The following is a 22,337-nucleotide window of genomic DNA, read 5'->3' as shown; positions in this document are numbered from 1 at the left end:
ATTCCAAAGGTCGCTCATTTACTGAGGCGCCTCACAAGATCAGGCTCCACTGTTAGCCCGTGTTCCTTTCGCAGGGAGCCCGTGACGGTGCGCTGGAGGGCGCAGTGCCGCAGCCCTCACACCGCCCTTGCTGCCACCACCAGCACTCTCACATCCTCTCTCCCAGTCCAACGGGCAGCAGCTGCATCTGGGCCGGCGCAGGAAGCGCGCTGCTGCGCGCATGTGTGTGTGTGCAGCTCAGGAGCCCCGCCGTGCCTCCCTCAGCTTACGATACAGGAAAGCACCATGGGGGAAAGGTAGCGAGCGAGGGGACAGTCCCGCTTCGGCATGCCTGCCTGGAGGGTCGGCATCCTGCTGGCGCTGTGCTTCCTGCGGCACACCAGAGGTACAGTAGGGGCGGCTCGCTCTTTTCAGTTTGCTGCGCTACGTGGCTTTGCTTGTAGGAGGGAAGACGCACAGGGGGAACTTTAAAGTGGTTTAAACGGGAATTACAGAATCACAGAGCTGCAGGGGTTGAGGGGACCTCAGAGCTCATCAGGGACAGCCCCCTGCCAAAGCAGGGTCCCTGGGACAGGGCACGCAGGTAGAATTGTTCACATGAAGTGAAATACTCTGCTCTAAGAAATGGCCATTGAAAATGTGTCTTTAGGATGTGTCTCCTTGTAGTGATGTGCGTGTTTCCCTGTCAGGGAAAGGCCAGGGCCCAGGGCCAGGCCTGCGTGCTGCATGCTGCTGCTTGCAGGTCAGCGCCTGCTCAGCCCGTCTGCCTTTGAGGAGCTGGGACCGCGCAGCGCTGTGAGCCAGCTCAGCCTGCAGTCCAGGGGCTGCGAGGGGGCAACACAAGGGAGCAGGCTGGGGGTCGTGGGGTATGAACAGGGAGATCCAGTGAGACCATGGGGGAAGCCACTCAAAATTCCAGAATAGGGTGGTCCTACTTCTGAAAGTTGTTGAGCTGAAGATGCTTTATAGGAGATGAGGAAAACATGACTACATCACAGACGTAGCTGCTTCCACAGCCAAATTCCAGTTTTAAATGCACTGAGCTGCTCTGCCACAAGTTCTGAGACCACCCTGGTCAAAACCAGGTGATCATTCCTATCCCCAAAGATATTTTAAATCGTTCATGTAATTTTTCCATTCAATCAGGTCACGTTCAGCTTCGCCCTCCTCAGAATGTTACACTACTGTCAAAGGACTTTGACATGGTTTTGACTTGGACTCCAGGAGAAGACTCTCCACCAGATGTGACGTACACTGTGAGGTATGAAAGGTAAGTGCTCACAAAGGATGTCTGATTGGAAGTATGGCCCAGGGCAAACATCTCTGCCTGGATGTTAATCAGCACCATTATCAACAGTGACCTGGCTGCATCCTTTCACCAAAGCCCATCCTTATCCATCTGGAAAGTGCATCAATCTCTGAGCAAAACTCTGTCCTACAACACACATCCTCTTCTTGCTCTGTAAATGATAGCAAAACAAGATGTTGACTGTTACACTCTGCTTGCTTCCTCTCTTAGCCAGGAACGAATGGGCAAGTGGATAAAGGTTCGTCACTGCAAAAGCATCCCCAGAACCTCCTGCAACCTGACTTGTGTCCTTCCCAAGTTTGTTAAAGTCCGAGCTCGAGTTAAAGCTGTTGCTGGACCATTCCAGTCACCGTGGGTAGAGTCACAGTTCAAGGAGTACCACTTGGATGGTGAGTGTCTGTTAGGTTACAGCCCAGGTGACACTGGGATGAAAGAGCATCCCAACGATACTGTTGGCATGAGCGACTGAGTAGACCACATACCAGAGAAAGAGAAACGGCCACAAGCAGCTTTATGAACAACACAAACACCAGGAAACCATGATGGGTTGAAAAGAGATTTAGTAGCAGCTGCCAGAACTTGTTTATCAGTGCTCCAGGTGAGCAAAGCTCCAAGCTTTCCACACACCAGTGAGGGCATGCTAGATAAAAAAGAAGGATCCTTTCTCATCCTACTTCCTTCATGTCTATCACAAGATAGCAGTTAAATTGTAGAGCAGTCACAGAAAAGCATGGAAGGACATGGAACTGTTGGAATGGGTCCAGAGGAGGCCATGAAGATCATCAGAGGGCTGGAGCACCTCTCCTGTGAAGCCAGGCTGAGAGAAGAGAAGATCTTACAGCCCCTTCCAGTCCCTGAAGGGGCTACAGGGCAGCTGGGGAGGGACTTGTTAGAAGGGGCTGGAGTGACAGGACGAGGGGGAATGGTTTTAAATTGGAAGGGGGGAGATTTATACTGGATATTAGGAAGAAATTCTTCACTCTGGGGGTGGTGAGGCCCTGGCACAGGGAGCCCAGAGAAGTGGTGGCTGCCCCCTCCCTGGAGGTGTTCAAGGCCGGGTCTGATGGGGCCTTGAGCAGCCTGGGCTGGGGAGGGTGTCCCTGCCCACAGCAGGGGTTTGGTGTTTGATGATCTTTGATCCCATCCAATCCAAACCAGTCTGTGATTCTGTGATTCTATGACTACTTCTGTGAAGCTAACACACAATCCTTATGTCTGGTCCCTCAATTACAGTGGAACTGGCTCCCCCAGTGCTAAACGTGAATGTCATGGAGAAAGCAATCCATGTGAATGCTTCCTTCCCTTTGGCCCCCTGTGTGGAGAGTTTCTCTTGGATGTATGACTTGAACCTTTGGGAAGCTGGATCTGAAAACAAGGTCAGTAGAAGCAGCACTTCTTTGAGGAAAATAAGGAAAAATGCCCAGTTTGAATGAAAATAGCTTCAGATTTCTGGGCAGGGAGGGACTGGATCCAGGGCTGGGAGAAAATGGAATGGCCAAAACAGAGTCAAACCAAAGCTTGAGAAAAAAACTAGAGGTGTGTGTGCATCCTTATTTTACAGGTAGTTCCCCATTCTATTCCTGTTTATATCAGGAAGATGGGATGGGGAGGGTGCACTACGGTCAGCAATGTCTGAGGTTTAAAAGAACTAGTTCAGGTGTGTTAACAGTGTGCCACAGCAGCACAGAGGAAATTCCATCTTTGAGGCTGTAAGCCCTAGGAGAGGTGCCTGCTACCAACAGCCAGCGAGCCATGAAGAGCCACTCCATGCACCTCCCAACCCCTGGAGCCACACAACATGATGAAGAGAACCATGGGCTCAATAGGTAGAGAAACACCACCCAAATACTGCAAGAGTTCATCTTTCTAACCCTCTGTTCCCAAACAGAAGCAATATGAAGGTATCTTCAGGAGGAGCACAGTGACTATCGACGCCACCGCACTCCGAGGCAACTACTGCTTAAGTGCCAGGTCGTCCTTCCAAAGCATCGACTTCAAGCACAGCCAGTTCTCCCAACCAGTCTGTGTGCTGTTAACCTCCAAAGGTATGTCCCTGCTGAGGAAAGGATGTGGTGAGACATCAGATGGAGTTAGGGCAAGTCAATGATTTCCTTAAAAATTAGCTTTCAACCAAGAGCAGTGTGCTGACTGTTAAACGGACTGGCTGGGTTCCCTAGGGAACAGTGTCCTGCCTATAGAAATTGGATTTAAAACATCCAACCCTGAAATATTTCCCCCAAATCCTGAAATATTGTCCTTGAGGAATGCTCACAATGAAACTGTGGGATACTCAAATTTCTCCTAAAAAATGCGTGAGTGAGTAAAGCCTTTTACCTGCTCCCAGCAAGGCACTGGTACCAACAGTAACTTCTGACTGTGACCCTGACTCCCAGCACAGTCTGATCCTAGGCCAGTCTGTGATCGTTTCTCTACATCTGTAAAATAAAGATCCTGAGCCTAACGTTTTCTGAGATTTCTGAAAGAAAAGTGGAGTAGAAGAACCTGGTATTGGTTTAAAATCTACTACCAGTAGGAGAAGAACTTCCTCCCAGTAAGGGTGAGGGAGCCCTGGGACAGGCTGCCCAGGGGGTGTGGAGTCTCCTTCTCTGGAGAGATTCCAGCCCCTGTCCCAGGGACCCTGCTTGGGCAGGGGGTTGGACCCCATGGGCTCTGGAGGGCCCTTCCCACCCCTACAATCCTGTGATTATTTTTGTCTCTTTCCTTTCCAGCAGTGGAATGGAGGTTCCCATTTTCTGCCACAACCCCTGTGTTTGTCCTCCCCCTCCTTCTGACAAGTGCCCTCATCATGTTCTTGCTGAAACAAGATGCCAAGCGGAAGAAGATGCCTCGTGCTTTGGTACGGCCCAGACGCCGGGTCTCCTGACTCCAGGTCGTGCTGGTGTTCAGAGGGTAACTGGGGAGGAGTGGGGGGCTTACAGGGGCTCTGTGCTTCTCACTTTTGCAGGTCTAAGTCCCATTCTAAGTAAGTTTTGATTCTTTAAAAAGCATCACTAACTCACTGATGTGTGTGTCTTGTTTCTTCTCCCTGGTAGGACTTGTCTAATGTAAGAGGTGCCAGAGCAGCCGTTCACAGCGAGCCCCCTGAAAAGGAGTTCTTCAGACACCATCTTATCTGCACAGAGAAGCCAGTGCCACAAAGGAAGACAAACAAAACTTCAGGGAGAAACAATCTACCAGGGATGGCTTTTTTCCTCTCATCCTCATCAGAAGAGGAGGAGGAAGAGGAAGAAGACAGCAGCACTTTCATCCCATACACTGAAATGCCTCAGTTTCCAAGGAGACATCTCAACTGCCAGCCATCCAGAACAGCTCAGGGGGAAATGAGCTTAGACTCTGGATCTGGAAGTCCCTGTGTGGACAGTGGACCTGAGCTTGACCTAAATACCTTGGGTTTCTCTTTCTTTTCAGCGAGGAAGAATGAGATGGGCAGCTCAGGATCCCAAAAGAACAAGAAGGCATCCTTTTCTCACAGTTCCTCTTTGGGAAGAATATCCCTCACTGATGTGAGATTCCCAGGTCTCAGGGAACATAAGCAGCATGATACAGACAGGGATGAATCCCTGGAAATGACCCCCCTTCAAACACTGAGGGAGGGGGGTTGTGCCAAACTTCCAACCAACAATAACTACCTGCAGAGGAAGGCTCAGCACTTCACCAAGTATTACCAGGAATCAATAGCTGATCAGCATGTCCAGATCAGTGAGATATCCCAGGTCAGTGAGCATCCCAGCACCCAGGGGCTCATCTCCTTTCAGACATTACAGGTGGCAGAAGATGAAGGTATTGCAAGTGACTGTGACAGCGATAACTCCACAGAAGGGACCCCTCCTGCATCCACAGTGCTCAGGGACACATGTGAAACTTCCCATATGGAGGAAAAGTATGACCAAAAGCTTCAATTCCAAGGCTACGAGTGTGCACATTACATGGGAAGGAGCTAGGGTACTGCTAAAGCCTGCCAGCCATCCAGGCAAGGACACCCCACCATGAAAAAGGAGGAGTAACTACTGATTGGAGGGGTTGTATTTATTCACCAAGACAGAGTGTTTTCTCCTGGTGTCTGGCCTATCAAGCTATATGGTTTTGAGTTTTTTACTGCTAAGTAACTAATTATGCTCCCCATCCCTCTGTACAAGTAGAGCTGTGATAAGGTGTTAAAGCTCTGGTGTGAGGCAGGCTAATCAGACCCAGCCAAGGGCGAGGCGTGCGGGTGTAGGTGTCACCCAGCAAACACCCAGCGCCTTGCCTGGAGACTTCAGAGCAAAGTAACTGCTACACCTAAGTTACTACAGGCCAAACCACCTCGGAGACAAGCTGGACCTGGGTTCTGATAACACAGTGTGGTGCCTGCATGTTGATTTTGAGCCCAGATGAACTGGTAACGTTCCCTGGGCTCCTCTGGGTCTGCAGAACCACATCCCTGGGACTGGAAGCACCTCACAGAGACATTTAGCAGCCTTTCCTTTCCATGGGATGAAAGGATCCTCCCCTCACCCTACAGGGATCACTTTCTGTGTAGCAGCAGAGCAAGCTGAAGTTGAACCAATAAATGTGAAGCCTGTTTATTTATTTTTTATACATACACAGATATAGTTATTGAGGCTGAAGTTCCCCCACCCTGCAGAACGTCTGAGAGCTGCTTTACCCAGAGGCAATAATATTTTGATACATAACTTTGTGTGTGTGTGTTTGTGTTTCCCCCAGCTACAAAGGGTGACTGCAGCTCATCCTGAAAAACATGCCAGTTTAGAACATTCCAGACTTCCCAGCCAGGTACTCTGGGTCCCTGCAAGCCCAGGACTGTGAGCATCTCTCTGAGCAAAGGATCAAATCAGAAGCCCACCAGCAAAAGGCATGGGAGAGACAAGGTGTCCCCTGCCTGACCAATAATAACTAGTGTCAGAACAAGTTGTGCCAGGGGAGATTCAGATTGGATATTAGGAATCATTTCTTCACTGAAAGAGTGGTGAAGCATTGGAACAGGCTGCCCAGGGGGGTGGTAGAATCACTGTCCCTGGAGCTGTTCAAAAAACCAGGTAGATGTGGCACTTCAGGAGATGGTTTAGAGTTTATGGTGGTGTAGTGGTGGTGGTTGGACTTCATCTTGAAGGTTTTTTCCACCCATGATGCTCTTATGACACTATGTAGTAATTAAGGTCCTGATTTAACATAAAAAGGGGAGGTGGGAGGAAATACTCATCAACTGGAATGTTCCCTTTTTTTCTTGCTTGTCCTCCACACAGTGTACCCAAGTACATCCTGTATTGTAACCCATCCACTTCATTTGGAAGGATCAGCACCAATTTTCTTGTGCAATCAAGGAAAACCCCCAGGCTTGGAGTTACGGGAAGCTCCAGGGTTGTGTAACTTCTTCAGAATTATTTTGAAATGTCACAGCTCTGCAAACAGAACCTGGGAGCAGTTCTTTGTCTCCTCCAGGTTTTCTAAGGATGGAAGCTGAGGGAAAGGCTGCAGGCTAGGTGAGCTGTAATGGAGAAGGCACCATCCTGCTCCTCCGTGTTTTCTTTCACCAGGGCTTGAAACCTGCTTTCCATGGGAAAGGGTCAGGGATGGCTGGAGCACAGTGCTCCCTCTTCCAGAGCACCACATGTCTATATCTTAGACCTTAACAGTTGCATCCATGTAATGAGGAAAGCATCTCTCCTCTCCCACTGGAAGAACCATTGCTCCTCAGCTGGCTAAGTGCAAGAGCTGGAATCCAGTCCCCTACATCCCTGGGCCAGCAGTCACGAGGCTTCATGCAGTCCTCACAGAGTGGGGCTCTGCAGCCTGAGCCCCACAGCAGCTCAGAGGGGAAAACCACTTTGATCTCTTTTGGCCTTGATCTACTATCTTCACAAATCTCTGGCACACAGAGTTCTCCTCCTCCTTCCCAAGTTGTGCCAAGTTCTAAGCCGAGTTCCATGAAAAAACTGTGATGAACCTCTCAGCCTGTTTTTGTCCTTAGGAACTAACTTCTGGTCTAGGCTCAGGGTCTTCAGTTTGATTTGAAACTTGGAATGGGAGTTTTTGAGATCTTCAGGTACCTGAAGATTCAGAGATGCATTTCCCAGGCTGTTCAAAAGGCAACATCTCTAGCAATGAGAGCAGAGATAAAGTTTTCTTCTCAAAACTATAGTCTCAGGTGCACTACAAGTTCCCTCAGCTCTGCCCTCTCATGGGTCATCAGGCAGCTAAAGCATGAGGCAGAGACAGGAGGAGGAAAAACTGGAAATACTTTAGCAAGGTATTCAGGAAACACCCTAATAATGAGCTGTACTTAACGAGATGGAGGTCACAGTGGTGGATAGGTGTGTCTAACAAACCTGTGTGGCTTCTGCGCTTGTCTGAGGGAGATGAGACCAAGTGCCAGCGGTGTCAGTGGCAGGGTTTGGAGCATACAGCCCGGTAGTATCCAGGCAGGGCAGGGAACAGAAGCAACTTCAGGAACAGGAAACCCATGGGATGAAGGAGCAAGCAGGAGCAGCAGTAATTTCTGTCCTGTTTGGCCCCAGGAATAGAGCAGTGGAAGCAGTGTGGTGCTTTCAGAAGAACCCATGGTTTGTATTTTGATTAAATGGGCTGCAGGTATCGTGCTGCTGATGCTGCCTGTGGGCCTCACTTGGAATAATAGGGAACAAAACCCTGGCATTTAGGAGCTTTAAATGGGTTTCAGACAATGTAAGAGGGAATGAGTTTAACGTGCTGCTGTCCTATATGGTTTGGGTCAGACACTCCTCTGAAGGCTTTTCTAAGGTTGAAGTGATCACAGTTTGGTTCTCAGTGCTCAGGACAGTCCGGTTGGTTTTGCTTTGGTGGAGCTTCTGAGTGGTGGAGGTTCAGTTAGTCTGAGGCAAAACAGGACTGGGAGCAGTTAGGACCACGGGACAAAGGAAGCCAGAGAGGTGATCCAGTCTGTCTCAAGGGAACAGCCACACAGTACCAGTGCAAAAGCAGTGCCTGGGGGATTTCCCTAGGCCTCCAGTGCAGGTGGCACCCGTGAAGGCTCCTCTGCTGAGCCCATCTTGGGTAAAATAAGCAGCTGTACCAGGGCTTCAGATGTTACAGGTCTGGTGGTTCTAAAGCCACATCTCCTGGAGACAGGCAATTAGTTTTCACTTCTGACCAAAGAAGGAAATGCCTTTTCCTCTTCTGAGAAGAGTTAATGTGACTTCCCAATGCCCTGAAGAACCAAGAACGCTGTGAAAAAGGAACTGAACCTTTTTCTTGTTCAGATTTCATCCGAAATCCCAGTTCTTACCACCTGGCACTTGTGATACTCAGAACTTCATACTGCCAGCAGCCACAAAGGACAAGTGTAGGTCTACAGCAGCCTCTGAAAAAAGGCAAGGGGCAGCACGTGCCCCTGCCCTACCTCCTTCCCCTGCCAAAGGAGAGAAGCTCTGCAGCCCTCTGCTGATGCAGAGCCATGGCAGACCCCAGGAGCTCTGGCTCTGCCCAGTGCGCAGCACAGCTAGTCAGCCGCTTGCCCCCACCCACGGCCGGTCCAAACAATAGAAGAGCTTAAACCCCGGCGCTCCCGCTGGCTTTGCTTTCACAAGAGTACTCAGAGGTGTTTTTTTAAGGAAGTGTCTTGCTCTCAGCACTCAGAAAACCAACTGTGTGCAGAGCTCTAAGTCTGAATTTCTAGAGTTTTAGCAGGTCAAAGCCACCCAACCAGAAAAACAAGCCCCAAAAGCCAGAGCCCTCAGAGGGATTTCGGGCAGGAAGCTCCTTATCAGCCCAAATGGCACTTGGCTCTCTTTCAGCAGCCTCTGGCTTGTGCACCTTTGCACAGTCAGGTGTGCAGGCTGCAAAGGGGAGAGGTGCTCCTGGCCCGGCTCTCACCTTCTCCCCTACACATGCGCGGCAGCTGGAGCTGCTGATCTCAGACTCGGATGCAGGCGGGATAGAAGCTCCCCAGCCTGTTACTGGGCAACAAATCCAGCCTGGCCTCACAAACAAGAATTTACCTCTTGTAAAAGGTGATTCACTTGCACGCAGGATCAACTGCCTGCTGTCCCAGCCCAGCCTGTGTAGTCATTCATGAAGCAATTTCTGGTCGTCCTGGCTGTATTTGCAGTGGTCGGTAAGTCCTGACTTCTTTCCTGGCACTGATGATGGTTGCTGCTGTTTGATCCTGTGGTATGGGGGGAGTTCAATCACGTTTATAGAAAAAGAAGACCTGTAGAATGAGCTGTTGGTGGTGGTTGTTCAGAAGCTCTCTTCTGTGTTTCTCTCTCCCTTCAATATTTTCAAAGTACTCTTGGTGTGCTCAGTGCTGTAAGGATTGGGAGGGAGAAGAAAAGATTCCTTCACTTCAAAGTGGTTGCCACTGATGTGTTACAACCCAAATCCTGTGGGACTAAAGGATATTTGTTGACTTCAGAGGGCTTTGGGTCAGTCCCTCTGTGTCTTTTATGGAGATGCAAATGACTACAAGAACAGCCCTGATTTAAAATCAGGTACAAACAGATAACATGTCTCCAAAAGCCATTTAATCCTACTCCAGATGTGGCAAACTCCCTCCTGGGTGAATCAAGGGTAAACTTGCTGTGTTTTCCAGCACTGGGTTTTCAGTAAGTCACTTTATTATTCATCTGCTCCTGTCCCTGTCGTCTTATACTGTAGGGAAGGTGCTTTCAGAATCTTCCCTGTGAGATACCCTGTTTTTCCTTGCTGACACTTGGCTTTGTGTTACACTGCTTTGCATAACTCTGTTTTAGTATGGATAGATGTGGGAAGAAAGAGATTTCCTACTGCTGATACGATCACAATACTGGTGACAGAGTTTTCATGGGACCCAGATAGGGAAACCCACTCACTTCATCCCAACCTCTGCATTCCTGCCTCACCAGGAAGATGGGGCTGAGCCTGGCGGGAGCTGAGTAGTGACTGCAGAGGCAGTCGGGACAAAATCTGGACTAGACTGTAATCCATTCCCCGCCAAAATGCCACATCTGACAAGACTGAGACCTGGATCTGTGTCTTTATGCTGAATTCTCCTCCTATACTGCACTTGGTTTGAACCAGTGACGCTGTTCTCCTCCATGGAAGCAGCTGGGGGGAAAGGGAGCGAGGATCCCGCAACCAGTGGGGTTTAGTCCCTGCTCTACCACAACTGGTCAGTGTGATCTTGTCCCAGTCACTCCCTTTCTGGCACTTAGTTTTCCCATCTGTAAAGCCTTTTACTTGCTTATCACCTTTTTTCGCTGCTGGGGGTGCATTTATTCTGAGTGTCCATTTACAAGCACCATAACGTGACTGCTGGTTGTTAGCTGAAGCCCACACAAAGTTCAAGGTGTTTACCACCAGCGCAAACCACGAGATGAGCAATGGGTAAATTATCTGTCTTTGAGGATGTGTCTCTAGTTCGAATTTACAGAGCTTATCAACTCTCCAAGTTAGGTCTTCTGAGTCATTTTGTACATTCCCATGATAAGAGGGAGCCAAGTGCCTGGGACACTCTCCTCCAGCGTCTGCCCGTAGCCGGTTTGCTGCAGGTGGATCACGGTGGCATTCTGCTCTGCAGAGGCAGCTCTGACTCGGGGGCATGTTTGTTATTCCTGCTTTCCTAAAGCTAGAAGTCATCCTGCATGGGGAAGAGCCCTCAGCACCAGGGAGCTGAGTTGTTTGCTTTGCCCTGGCACACCCTGATCAGAGTCCAGGCATCAGGTCACTCCTTGCTTGTCACCCTACAGGCAGGCTCCATCCAATAAAACATGGAGCACAAGAGGTTAATGAGTCTTCAATCACGTGCAACTCTTCTCAGCATATTACTTCCCTGAGTCTGGGCAGAAAGCAGAGACATTCAGAGACATGAATCTAGCCTCGAAAACAGGTTGTTGTCCTTGGCTTTCCAGCCCTTTAACTGTTTTAGAAGAAACCTGTTAGGGACCTCAAGGATTGTGGGTTTGTCTCTGAGATTTTGAAGGTTTGTTTTCTGTAAAAATTCCTGACTTAAATTGCTTTGGGATTAGTCAGCAATCACTTAGACAGCTCTGTGTTCAGGGTTTGAATTCCTTTTCTGTTCAAGCTCTGGCTTCACAGTCCATCTCTAGCAAACTGGAATGACCCTCCTGATACGTCTGGTCACTCAAAGGCTGCACAGCGTTGGTCCCATTCATGCCAGATGCCAGAATACACATTTTAATACTAGTTTCTTTGCTCCCCTAGGCATTGTGACTACAGAAAGGTCATCATGTCTGAGAAGTGCAAGATTTTCTTCTACAAACTTTGAGAACATCCTAACCTGGGAAACTGAAGCAGATACTCCCCCTGGCACAGTATTTGATGTCCAATACAAACAGTATGTGAAGTGTGTTTTCTTTGGAGTCCTGGTGTTGTTAGGGCTGCTGTTTTTAGGCAGAGGAGGGCCAAGAAAGTAGATTTTGCTGCTCCTGCTGCTTGTTTCACTGTTAGGGAAATGGTTCTGCACAGACAACTCAATGAAGGTCAGGATTATTTAAACTGGTGGATGGTGCTCAGTTAAGCAAATACTTTCACACCTTGGGTTGCCAGCTCTACTCTATTACTGAGCAACTCTCTGCCTTCAGCAGCTTCCTTCTCTGTTACCTGTAAATACAGGTAGAAGCTATTCTTTTCCTCTGGTTCAGTCACTGGAGCTAAGAGAGATCAAACCAATGCTGCCTGATAGCTTTGTTGCGTTTGAGTAGGTTTTACAACCTCGGCAGCAAACTCCTGTGCAATCACTCAGTGTCAGAGCTGGGTGAAGAACCTCAGAGTTGCTGACTTGCAGGACGCTCCTGCCCTTCCTCAAGGTGATACCCACTCAGAAATCAGCAGCAGGAACAGATAAGGGTTGTAGTCCAGTGGAAGGTTCACTGCCACTCCATTCCCTGCCACTTGGTACTACAGAATATAAGCCCACTAAGAGTTGGAAAAACAGCCTGTTTGGATAATTCTGGGGAAGGGTTGTGTTGCATCTGTTCTATCAGACTAAAAGGAGGGGGGTTTTTTTGTCCTAAGGTATGGAGAAAAAGTCTGGCTTAACAAGCATGAGTGCCAGAGCATCACCCAGCCTTTCTGCAACCTCACTCGGGAAACAGAGAACTTCACAGACCAGTACTACGCCAGGGTGAGAGTCGCTGGCCAGAACCTCTGCTCCTCCGACTGGGTGTCCTCACTAAGGTTTGAACCTCGCAAAGAGAGTACGTACTGCTGCTGGGATCTATGGAATCCAGGTTGCTGGGGATTAAGTCCAAGTCTCACTGCTGTTTAGGACAGGATTTCCTCTGATTTGGGGGTTTGCAAGACTCTGTGCTTGACAGGGAGTGAAGGCCTGAGGAAGGCTTGTTACTGGGCGAGGGGGTGAGTGAGCAAATGGTCTGACACCAAAGTGGGATTGGAGGAGAAAAGGAAAAGCCAGATGTCCTTGCAGGAAGAATTGTTGTTAAGGCTGACAAGAGGCAGAAAGAAACCAGCAAGAGACACGATGGGCAACCTGAGCTCAGCCAGTGAGACAGTCACAGAAGCTGAGAGATGTGAAAATCAGGATAGGCAGCCAGACCAAGGGATACCTCATGTTCCCAGCCACTAAGGAAGCTGTACTGCAGACATCCAACACAGCCTCTGGGAATTCTCTTACTGGCTCTGTGTCTGGCTTATGTGTCCAAAATAATTCAAGGTGGCATTAGCAAGCAGTGCTTATGGGATGAGCTTTGAAAGAGCCACAACTTGCTGTGGTCATTAAACATTCACCTTTCATTGCAGCAGAAGCATTAGCACCCACAGAGAGGGGATCCGATCCCCCAGAGGCATTCTTTTTAGTTTGACATTTTTGAGCTGCCTGGCCTTGGAGGGACACTGAATTCTGCTTTTAAATATGCTGTTAAAGTACTCTAAAGACAGAACCGGGTGTAGGGTGGGAAGAGGAATCTAGGTGTCAGCTGAGTGCCCTGTGCTGGGATTTCACACACGCCTGAAGGAGGATGTCCCTGTGCAGGACAGGGGAATAACAGGGAAACTGAGAGCACGGTCCTCAGGAGAAGCCTGGGGACAGAATTTCTTTGAACAAACACTGTCTGAAGGTGGAAGAACCCTGAGGGAAGACAGTTGCCTCATTTTTTCCTATGCTCAGTGAAATACAGCCCAAAGAACTTTTTCTAGATAAACAGAAGTAATAATTTACAGCCAGTCTGGGGTATAAGATATATAGAAGATAATTGATAATGTATCTGCTTTAATCTTAACAGCCTGTTCTATGCTTTCTAGCTATTATTGGAGCACCACAAGTAGACCATATTCCTTATACACGGTCCATAAAGTTTCTGATACGGCCCCCCTATACTCCACTGAGAGGTGAGGATGACCACCAGCTGACCATCGAGGACATCTACAGCAAATTCGGAGCTGTTGAGTATCACTTAACAATAGTCAACCCAAGGACACAGCAAAAGGTAAAGCTCAACCTCGGGCCACTAAGCCCACTGTCTTTTGTTAATCACTTTTCATGTCAAATGGAGAAGGACAACGGAGCTAATACATGGTGGATGAGATTTCTGGTGTACAAGGGAAAACCTCAGAGTCTTTTGACTCTCAGTAGGCAAGGGGAACTTTGAGCATTCCTCTAAAATCCTGGAAAAGAAACCAGAGTTTCCCAGGGCACTATATAAGTAGCAAAAGGTAAAACAGATTCAAAAAGAAAATGTCTTAATTATTAGTTCAAGTCTTAAGGAACTGTAATACAAAATGAAATACATTAACAGTAGAGCACAAATTATATGTTCAGGACTCCAGAGATACAGAATTGTTCTAGTCCTGTAACACCTTCTTAGTAAATAAGTTCTTAGACCGATTTTTGCAATCTGACTTGAAGACCATGAGTGCATTGAATCTTTCTAAAATGCAGCTTTTGACTTGATTTTACACAGTGGACAAAGAATGAGCAAAACAAAGAATTTGAAGTTTCCAACTTGGATCCAGACACTGAGTATAATGGAACAGTGTCCATCCATCTCCTCCAGAAATGCAGCAAATCCCAAGTATTTTGCGTCAAAACACTACCAGGTGAGGCTGTTAATGCTGCTCCTGTAAAAGTCCAGCTGGGATTTTGGATGCACAAAAGGGACTGGTTTCCAGCTGGTATAAGGTAACAGAGCTGTGCTCAAGATCTTGAAGCAACACTGACTTTCTTAATTTAAAAAATCTCATTCTGTGGGACCAGGCCTGTAAAGTAACGCTGCTGAGTGCCTGCAGCCTGTCTGTCTGAACCCTCTGAAGCTCCATTTCCCACTTCCTCTCTTCCCCACTCACCAGACAACACGTGGCTCGTCTACTGTTTCGTGGCACTGGCGTTCTGTGCGGGGCTGGTGTTCGCTTCCATCTGCTACATGATCTACAAGTACGTCAAGCAGCGCAGCGCGCAGCCGATGTCTTTGGTGAGTGTCCCTCCTTACGCCTTTAAAACACCCCAGACCACGTGCATGCACTCAGAGAGCATTGCTGGTGGAGGAGGATGAATGGGCAGCCAAGAACATCGTGTAGGCAATCACTGCAGATTCCTGGCAGGCTAAATCTGGTCATCCTACCACATCCTACCACAAATTGCCTTGGAGAAAGCTGGAAAGCGAGCCAGTGAAGATGTCTGCAGACTTGGTTGGTCAATTAAAGGAAATAAACTGTATGTGTTGTCTCTGGAGGAGAGCAGGGCTCTATACTAATATGTCAGAAGAGCTCTCAAAATCCAGAATCCCCCAAGTTCCCTTTCCTCTCATCTTAAATCTAAAATTTTCATAAGTTTTGAAGATTTTGGTTTCCAGTTTTTAAGTCCCCAAGAAGGTGGTGCTCAAAACTTCCTCAAAATCAGCCCCTTTTCTGCTCTTGAAACCTTGGGCCTTCCTACCTGTCATCACAGAATCACAGAATCTATGGTGTTAGAAGGGACCTCAAGACCTTCATCTCCCATAGCAAGCACTGGTTCTGCATGCTAAATGAACTTAACAGCCTATTTCCATGCTCCAGGGCTTGGGTCAAATTTTGCAAAAGTGAAAGAATTTTTCCTTCCTCATACTTTAGGATTGCAGTTGCCACGATGCATAACAAGAGATCTCTGTACTCCTCTGAAGGGTCTTTCCCCAGGAACAGAATTCTTTCCTCAACCAAGCAGATCCCTGATGGCTGTCACTGCCTTTTACTGATACTTCTTCAAAGAATATTTTAAAGAATCTAAAGCAAACCTTCAAAGTCTCAGCTTCTTGTTAATAACTTATGTTTGTCTATCTACTTTAACAGGATTTCAGAGGGATTTCATCATTCCAGCCTCTTACACTGACAGAGCATATTATAAAGCCCATTAATTTATCCAAACCTGCAGCTCTTGTCCCTGAAGTGCAGTTATCTCAGATCAGCCAACATTTGGACAGAGCACTGGAGCCACCGTGGTCTTTCCATCCACCAGAAACTGCCTATAAGCAACAGATGGATGTGCAGACATTCCAGCTGCCCACTCAGCCCCCCTGCTCAGCAAGCACAGCCACTGCTGGTTATGCTCCTCAGAGCATTCCTACCACCGTGTCCAGCCAGACGCTGCCCGTAACCTATGGGGTGTGTGTTGAAGGCACAGACCATCTCAACAAGAATCTGAAGCCAAAACAAATGCTAAAGGAAATTTCTCCGGATAATTCTGTGGGTGGGAAGCTCATAACTCAGATGCTAGGTCAGACCTGCAGCAGTTGGAATTACAAAGACCAGAGGCCAAGCTTGGCATTGTGGAACAGCAATGAGACAAGAGAGTCAGCTCTGTTACAGGGAAGCCCTGGGCAAACACAACTGCTGCCACGGACTGATGGGATGGACAGTAAAGTGGATGTTTCCCAGCTGTCACTGTCTCTGCTGGAACGAGGAGGATGCTATAGACAGCAGACAGCAGAACTGCCACTGTTACTGTCTTCAGTGCAAGTTGACACAGACTATGCCATAGAGGATGAATTGCTGTCATCTCTGTCAGCAGCCCACCTCCTCCCAGACCAACCCAGTAACAGCTTCCCTGGAGAGAACATCACAGAGCAGTGGAGGCTGCCAGATTCATTCTCACATTCTGCATATAAATTGCAGTTCCTAGAGACTCAAGAAACAGAAAGGTTAATAGCAAGAAAGGAGCTGATCAGCACAGAACTGAGTCATGTCATGTCCCAAGACACTATGTCAGACAGGGACAACAGCACTCCTCTTGCTAAGCTCTTCAAAGATTTGGACTTAAAAGTACTGTGGGATCAGGATCAAAACACATAAGTTTATTACAATGACTTAATTGTATTAAAATCCATATTATTTTCACTTCCAGGAAATAGTAACCTACCCTGCAAATAGTGTAATGCAAATAAACAGCTAGCTGTGGATGTATTAACATGGCACAGAGTTTCAGGCTGCTTCCACCACTGTCATGAAGACTGGTGCCTTTTCTTAGGTAACTACTGCTTGGCACTGTATCTTTGCCCTGAAGCAGTGGGTCTCTTTCTAAGGTATCCTTCAAACTGGTTATGAATTGGGCTACTTTAAAAGTTCAAGTTCAAATCCTGGATTGAGTTTCCTGAAAATTTATCAAAGTTTACAACAGAAACAGATTTGTTCTTTGCCAAGACCAAAGATCCAGGTCCAAGATATTTCCACCCTTTGAAGAAATTCACCAGCAGATATATAGAAAGATAAGAGGATTAAATATATGATGGCACAGTAAAAGAATTAAATGTGCGTTGGTGCTGTGCCCTTGGATAGATGATTTGTGCAAAACAATAGGCTCCTCCCATGAAAGGGACTTTGCCTTTACAGCAGCCATTGAAACTGGGAGAATTGCTCCTGAGGCAGCAGTTCTGTGAACCTGCATGTCCCTGTGCTGCTGCGCTGGGTAACGCTCCTCCAGAGATCCAGCCTTGTCATCTCTGTAACAGTTCAGGGCAGTCTGGGCCAGGTCCTGAGGTGTTTCTCAGCTGCAGTGCAGGTCTTTCTCTGAACTAGTTGCATATTCTCTTCTCCCCTGGAAAGCCCCGGGGACAAAGCAGCCAGGATCACGTTCCACGTGGGCAGGAACATGAGGTTTTATGCTGATCTCAGTTCAGCCCTCAATCTCAATTCACACTAATCTCAGTTCATGCCCTCAGTAATCTGAGGAAGGTCTTGAGCTGCTTCCTGCCCCGTTCACAGATGTCGATGAGGAACACACTCTGTTTGCATGATGGAGAGGAGTCCTCTGCTCCTGTAACCAGCACACCCCCCTCCAGGGCTCAGATGAACCAAAACCAATGTACACTGAGAGCCAAATGCCTTTAGCACCTCAGCTTTACCAAAGCCAAGCTGAGTAGCATCTGTTCAGGGAACAGAGGTGGAAAAGAGGAAAGCATAGTTTAGCCTACTGATTTCCAGGGATGTGGTGGAAAATCTGTGAGTGTTCTGATCACATCAGTTTTAGAGAACTCCAGCTCTTTAGAGGAATAAGCTCTGATGGTACAGGGAAGTACTCCCGTGAACTGCACAGCCCAGCAGCAGAGCTGAGCTGTGCACACCATGAGCACACGTAGGTGTTTCCTCACTCCAGGGAACCTGAGGCTAAAGGCTAATTCCACTTGCTTTGGTGTGATTTTGAAAAGAAACCGTAACTTAATGAAGGATTTGATGATTCACCCCAGGATTAAACTCAATAATCTCTTGAGGCCCCTTCCAACCCCTACAATTCTGGAAAGGAACTTTTAAGTCTGAGAAACTTTATGGGCAAAGGTTCAGGTCTGAACTCCAGCACCAGCAGTGAACAAAGCACTATGGCCACGGCATATGAGGCCAAAAGGTCAAATGCTAGATGTGCTGAAGGTCTGTACATGGTCCAGGCAGTGATGTGGAAGAAGGTTTCCATCATGCTACCTTGACTTCATGCCATTCAGTATCAAAGGGTTTGTGGAATGTCATTGGAGCTGGTTCATGTGCTCTGTGTCCAAACCCCACAGTCAAACCCCCCCCTGCAGTGATGGGGGCTGCAGCAGCCAGCTGGGGTGTTTCAAGGGGCACAAGGCCCTTGTCAGAGGTGACCCTTGTCAGAGGTGACATTCTGCCCCACTAACTCCCCCCAGAGAGGCTGCATCTCAAGCCAGTGATGCCAATTACCTTACTCAGAGTTGCCAGTGGGCTGAGTATCTTGTGTCAACAACATTCCCAGTGATGCTACTCAGGGAATAATCAAGTGCCATAATGCTAAAATTTTGGCTCATGTGGTGAAACATAACCCTCAGCACAGGGTCAGTATGGGCAGCGTAGTGTGGAAGGAAGGGGGGCCTTAGGAAAGTATTTGAAGATGCTGCTCAAAAACACATTTCCTATTTGAAAGCCTTTCAGATCCCTCTGCAGACCCCCTGCTGCAGGGGCTGATCATGTCCAGTCCTTAACACATGTATCGTCTCGGTGCCCCAGGAGGAGAGATGGGAACTGAGGCACAGAAATCCTAGGAGCAGATTTTGAGGCTGTACATAGGTGCCTAAAGATTCAGAGTGTCCCACAGCTGGGATGTCAGTCTCCTCTTCAGACACCCTGAATGCCATAAAATACTGATACCTTAAACCAGCGGCAATTGCAATAAACAGGGAACACAGTCGAGAGAGAGACTCCATATGCCATGTTGCAGGGAAGTGATTGACAGCTTTTCTATCACTGAGAGAGTTGGGGTGGTTCAGCCTGGAGAAGAGAAGGCTGAGGGGAGTGCTCCAAGCCCCTTCTAGTCCCCCGAGGGGCTCCAGGAAAGCTGGAGAGGGGCTGGAAGGCAGAAATCCTTCCAGGAGAGGGGGGAGGTCCTGGCACAGGGTGCCCAGAGAAGCTGGAGCTGGCCCTGGATCAGTGGCAGGGTTCAAGGCCGGGTTGGATGGGGCTTTGGCACCCTGGGCTGGTGGGGGGTGTCCCTGCCTGCTGAGACGAGAGGGAAGATGCTGCCAATCAATGTGATTGATAAAGCCCTTCAACTTTACTGCAAGCACACACTTCCTTTGATACTATTCCTACCACGTGTTATACTGGTCATATTCTAATTGGCTCTTAGCTAAAGGTCACATTTACACACTCCACCCACCTCGCAGCCTGGGAATCACGTCTCTGTCTCAGTCCCAGGAGCACTGGATCCTTATCACACCTCCTGCCCCCACATCCCGTGGCCTTGCTGCATGACACACAGGAACACACTGACCGATGGTTGATCCTTTTGTTCTCACCAACACGTGGGGCCTGGTCTGACTGAGCTACACAGGGACTGCTTGCACAGCTGCTCCAGAGGCTCATGGCCTTGCTTCTCAAGCCATTCTGCAACACCTGCCCATGGTGGAAGGAGTTCTGGGGGGCCTGAGGGCCCTTCCCTCCCAGACCAGCCTGGGACTCTCTGACAGTCATACTCTCAAATTGCTGCTCTGATCATGGCTAAGTCAATATTTATCTTTTAGGTCCTGATACAGTAACCAGGAAGAAATTGATTCTTGTCCCATGAGTCACCTCTTAGCCAGCAGATCATCCCTTCTAAAACTCTTTCTCTTCAGAAAAGCCTGGAAAGACATGTTGACACTACTGAGCTTTCCTGTAGCTGTGCAAGGAAAGTGCCCACCCATCCCCTACCCACACCCGACCGTTCTGCCTTGCACTGCCTCTCGTCACCAAACGGCCAGCCCTGCTGGTGTCAGCATGCCTCCCAGCAAACAGCTCCAGCAGGATCTCACCAGCTCGTTCTCATTTTGTGCAAGGCCATTTTCAGATAAACAGCAGGGTTTCAACACTGTTTCAAAGGTCTCCCCATGCCCATGCAGGCCATCTGCACCCAACAGCACGCCGCTCCCCTTTATCTCGGCCGTTCCCGACAGCAGGTTCCACAGCTCCCGATACTGGGAACTAGAGGTGCCTCCCCACGGAGGCCGTGCTCTCCCCAGGCAGATGTCCCGCCGATGACAGGTGAGCCTTGGGGTTCCAGCTGTCACAGGGATATCAGCACAGCAGGTGGCAGCTGTAACCCTATAGCCCAGCACTGCGCTTTGTCTTCCCAGCTAAATCTGGGAGCTGCCACTTCGCCACTCCCCTCGCCAGCAGCCCTGCTTGGAGCTCACCAGGGACCCCTGCACAGGGATGGACATACTGCTGCTGCCTGAGGCTCCCATTCTCCCTCATTATTTGCCCATTACTTGATTTGGCATCGAAAGGTGCCCTGTTTGAAGATCATCAAAAACCCAATGGTGATTTTTTACCACGTTCTTTGAGGAAAACTTACTCAAAGAACAAATTAAAAGCTCCAAATTCTGGAGACAGAATGAAGCAGAGTTGAGGGGCAGCTCTGAAAATGTCAGGGACCCTGATAAAATAGACTTTATGCTCTAGCTCTGGCACCACATTGGCCTAACAGTACTGCTTGGATGTACAGTGCAGCAGAACTGCAGCAGCTGGACCACAGTGCTCAGCAGTAGCCTCATACTTGCTGATTCAGAGGATGTTAAATGTCTCCAACTGAGATACTGAGAGCTCTGAGACATGTTTGTAAGATACTTTTGTAAGAAAAGGTGACAAAAGTGGTCAGCATCAATATGAGGAGAGCATACGTTCAGGCACCTTAAAACATACAGCAGGGGAGTGATAGACAAAAATGAATGAAATTATTAATATTAAGCAGAATAGATGATAATTAGCCATTGCTTCTCACAATGCAAAAGTCAGGAAAGCATTCAAGTGGCCATGCAATTGTTCAAAGCCAGTGAAAGAAAAGCATTCCTTCAGTTTGGCAGCTCAGCTGACACAAATCCCGTTCAGTCAGGCCTGCCCAGCAGTTCATTGCTTCCTTAGCAATGTCTGAAACACAGTCATTAAGTAAACTTTGCATACACAGGTCCCTGGGGTTGTAGCTCTGATCCTGCTGGGTTTCAGCTTTGGCTTATTCAGCTGGTGAAGCAAAGAAACGGATCCTACTGCTGTGGGCAGGATGACTAAACCGCGCCGGGCCTGACGCTGGGATCCATTCCCACAGGAGTCAGAAAGTGTTCAAAAGAGAATCAGGCAATTTACTGTGTCCAGGGCAGGAAAAGCTGTGGGCCACTCTCAGATGATACTGGACTAGACAGACCTTCAGCTTCATCCAGTATGGCAATTTCTTACATCCTCTCCCTCCCAATCTCTGGCAGGTCTGAGCAGCCCAGGACTGATGTGCTGACCCCTCAACACATCAAACGTGGCTGATGAACATCTGCCTCACAAACTGGGATTGCAGCCTCAGAGTTTCACTACTTTGAAACCTTCATTTCTCCTTGTGACACCAGAAGAAATACCACCCCCTTCTCACATTGCTGGGAAGGGTTTATCCTGAACGCTGAGACTGCAAACCTGTGTAGAACACATGGAAAACCAGCAGCTTCTGTTCTCTCACCCTTCTCCAGCCTCTGAGCTGCCACCACGGGCAGCTGGGTATGGGAGCTCGCCCGCTATTGTGGCTGCAAGCCCTTGTCTGCCTGTAGTAAGTATAATAGTTGCAGCCAACCAAAACGTAAGAGCTGCTGTTACCTCCTGATCTAATTATACACTGACATAATTTGGCTGGAGTTGGCATTCTCTAAAGAGATGTCAAAGGGAGTTATTTCACTGTTATAACAATGACAGTGTTAACCCAAGGGAAATTCCTGGGGGAGATGAAAATATTCCTAACTCGGTTTAGATGCTCTGTGAGCTTCCATTCTAAACGAGCAGAGGATAACCCAAAACTGATGCTTGAAATTGGGAGGCACCTGTCTCCTTTTCTTATCATTTGGCAAAGGCAGCAATGTGCCTGATCTGAAGCAGAGGCTGTGATAGTTGCCACCGCAGTAAGCAGCTCCCACCGCGTGAGCCCTGCCTGGGTCTCCCATTGTCGCTGCGATGGCATGGTAGGATGCTATATTTAAGACTCCAGGATGGGCACTAAAACATGGGGAACATTCTTTTGGGGAGAGTCATTCTTAGTGTCATCAAGAGGGAGAAGGAAACACTCCTTTGTCCTTTCTCTTTCATGAGGACA

At 48.4% G+C, this 22,337-nt stretch overlaps 2 protein-coding genes across 2 annotated transcripts; both read left to right on the top strand.

The window, feature by feature from the left end:
• Positions 1–327: 327 nt before the first annotated feature.
• On the top strand, positions 328–5,908 carry IFNLR1 (interferon lambda receptor 1; the record flags this gene model as incomplete). The annotated part of the gene is made up of 7 exons (XM_084274076.1): positions 328–385; positions 1,147–1,270; positions 1,520–1,698; positions 2,543–2,685; positions 3,198–3,354; positions 4,039–4,166; positions 4,363–5,908. 7 exons carry the CDS (start codon positions 328–330, stop codon positions 5,269–5,271), a joined length of 1,698 nt encoding a protein of 565 aa, XP_084130202.1. The 3' UTR covers positions 5,272–5,908.
• Positions 5,909–9,376: 3,468 nt separating this feature from the next.
• IL22RA1 (interleukin 22 receptor subunit alpha 1) lies at positions 9,377–16,693 on the top strand (the record flags this gene model as incomplete). Its single annotated transcript, XM_084274339.1, has 7 exons — positions 9,377–9,419; positions 11,507–11,639; positions 12,320–12,501; positions 13,565–13,749; positions 14,224–14,359; positions 14,609–14,730; positions 15,584–16,693. The coding sequence occupies 7 exons, from the start codon at positions 9,377–9,379 to the stop codon at positions 16,580–16,582; spliced, it is 1,800 nt and encodes a 599-aa protein (XP_084130465.1). The 3' UTR covers positions 16,583–16,693.
• Between the last annotated feature and the right edge of the window lie 5,644 nt (positions 16,694–22,337).

The sequence above is a fragment of the Gallinula chloropus genome (genome assembly GCF_964237585.1).
Source record: "Gallinula chloropus genome assembly, chromosome: 22".
Lineage (NCBI taxonomy): Eukaryota > Metazoa > Chordata > Aves > Gruiformes > Rallidae > Gallinula > Gallinula chloropus.
Note: the sequence above shows the minus strand (reverse complement) of the source record. Positions and strands in the feature narration are given on the sequence as shown.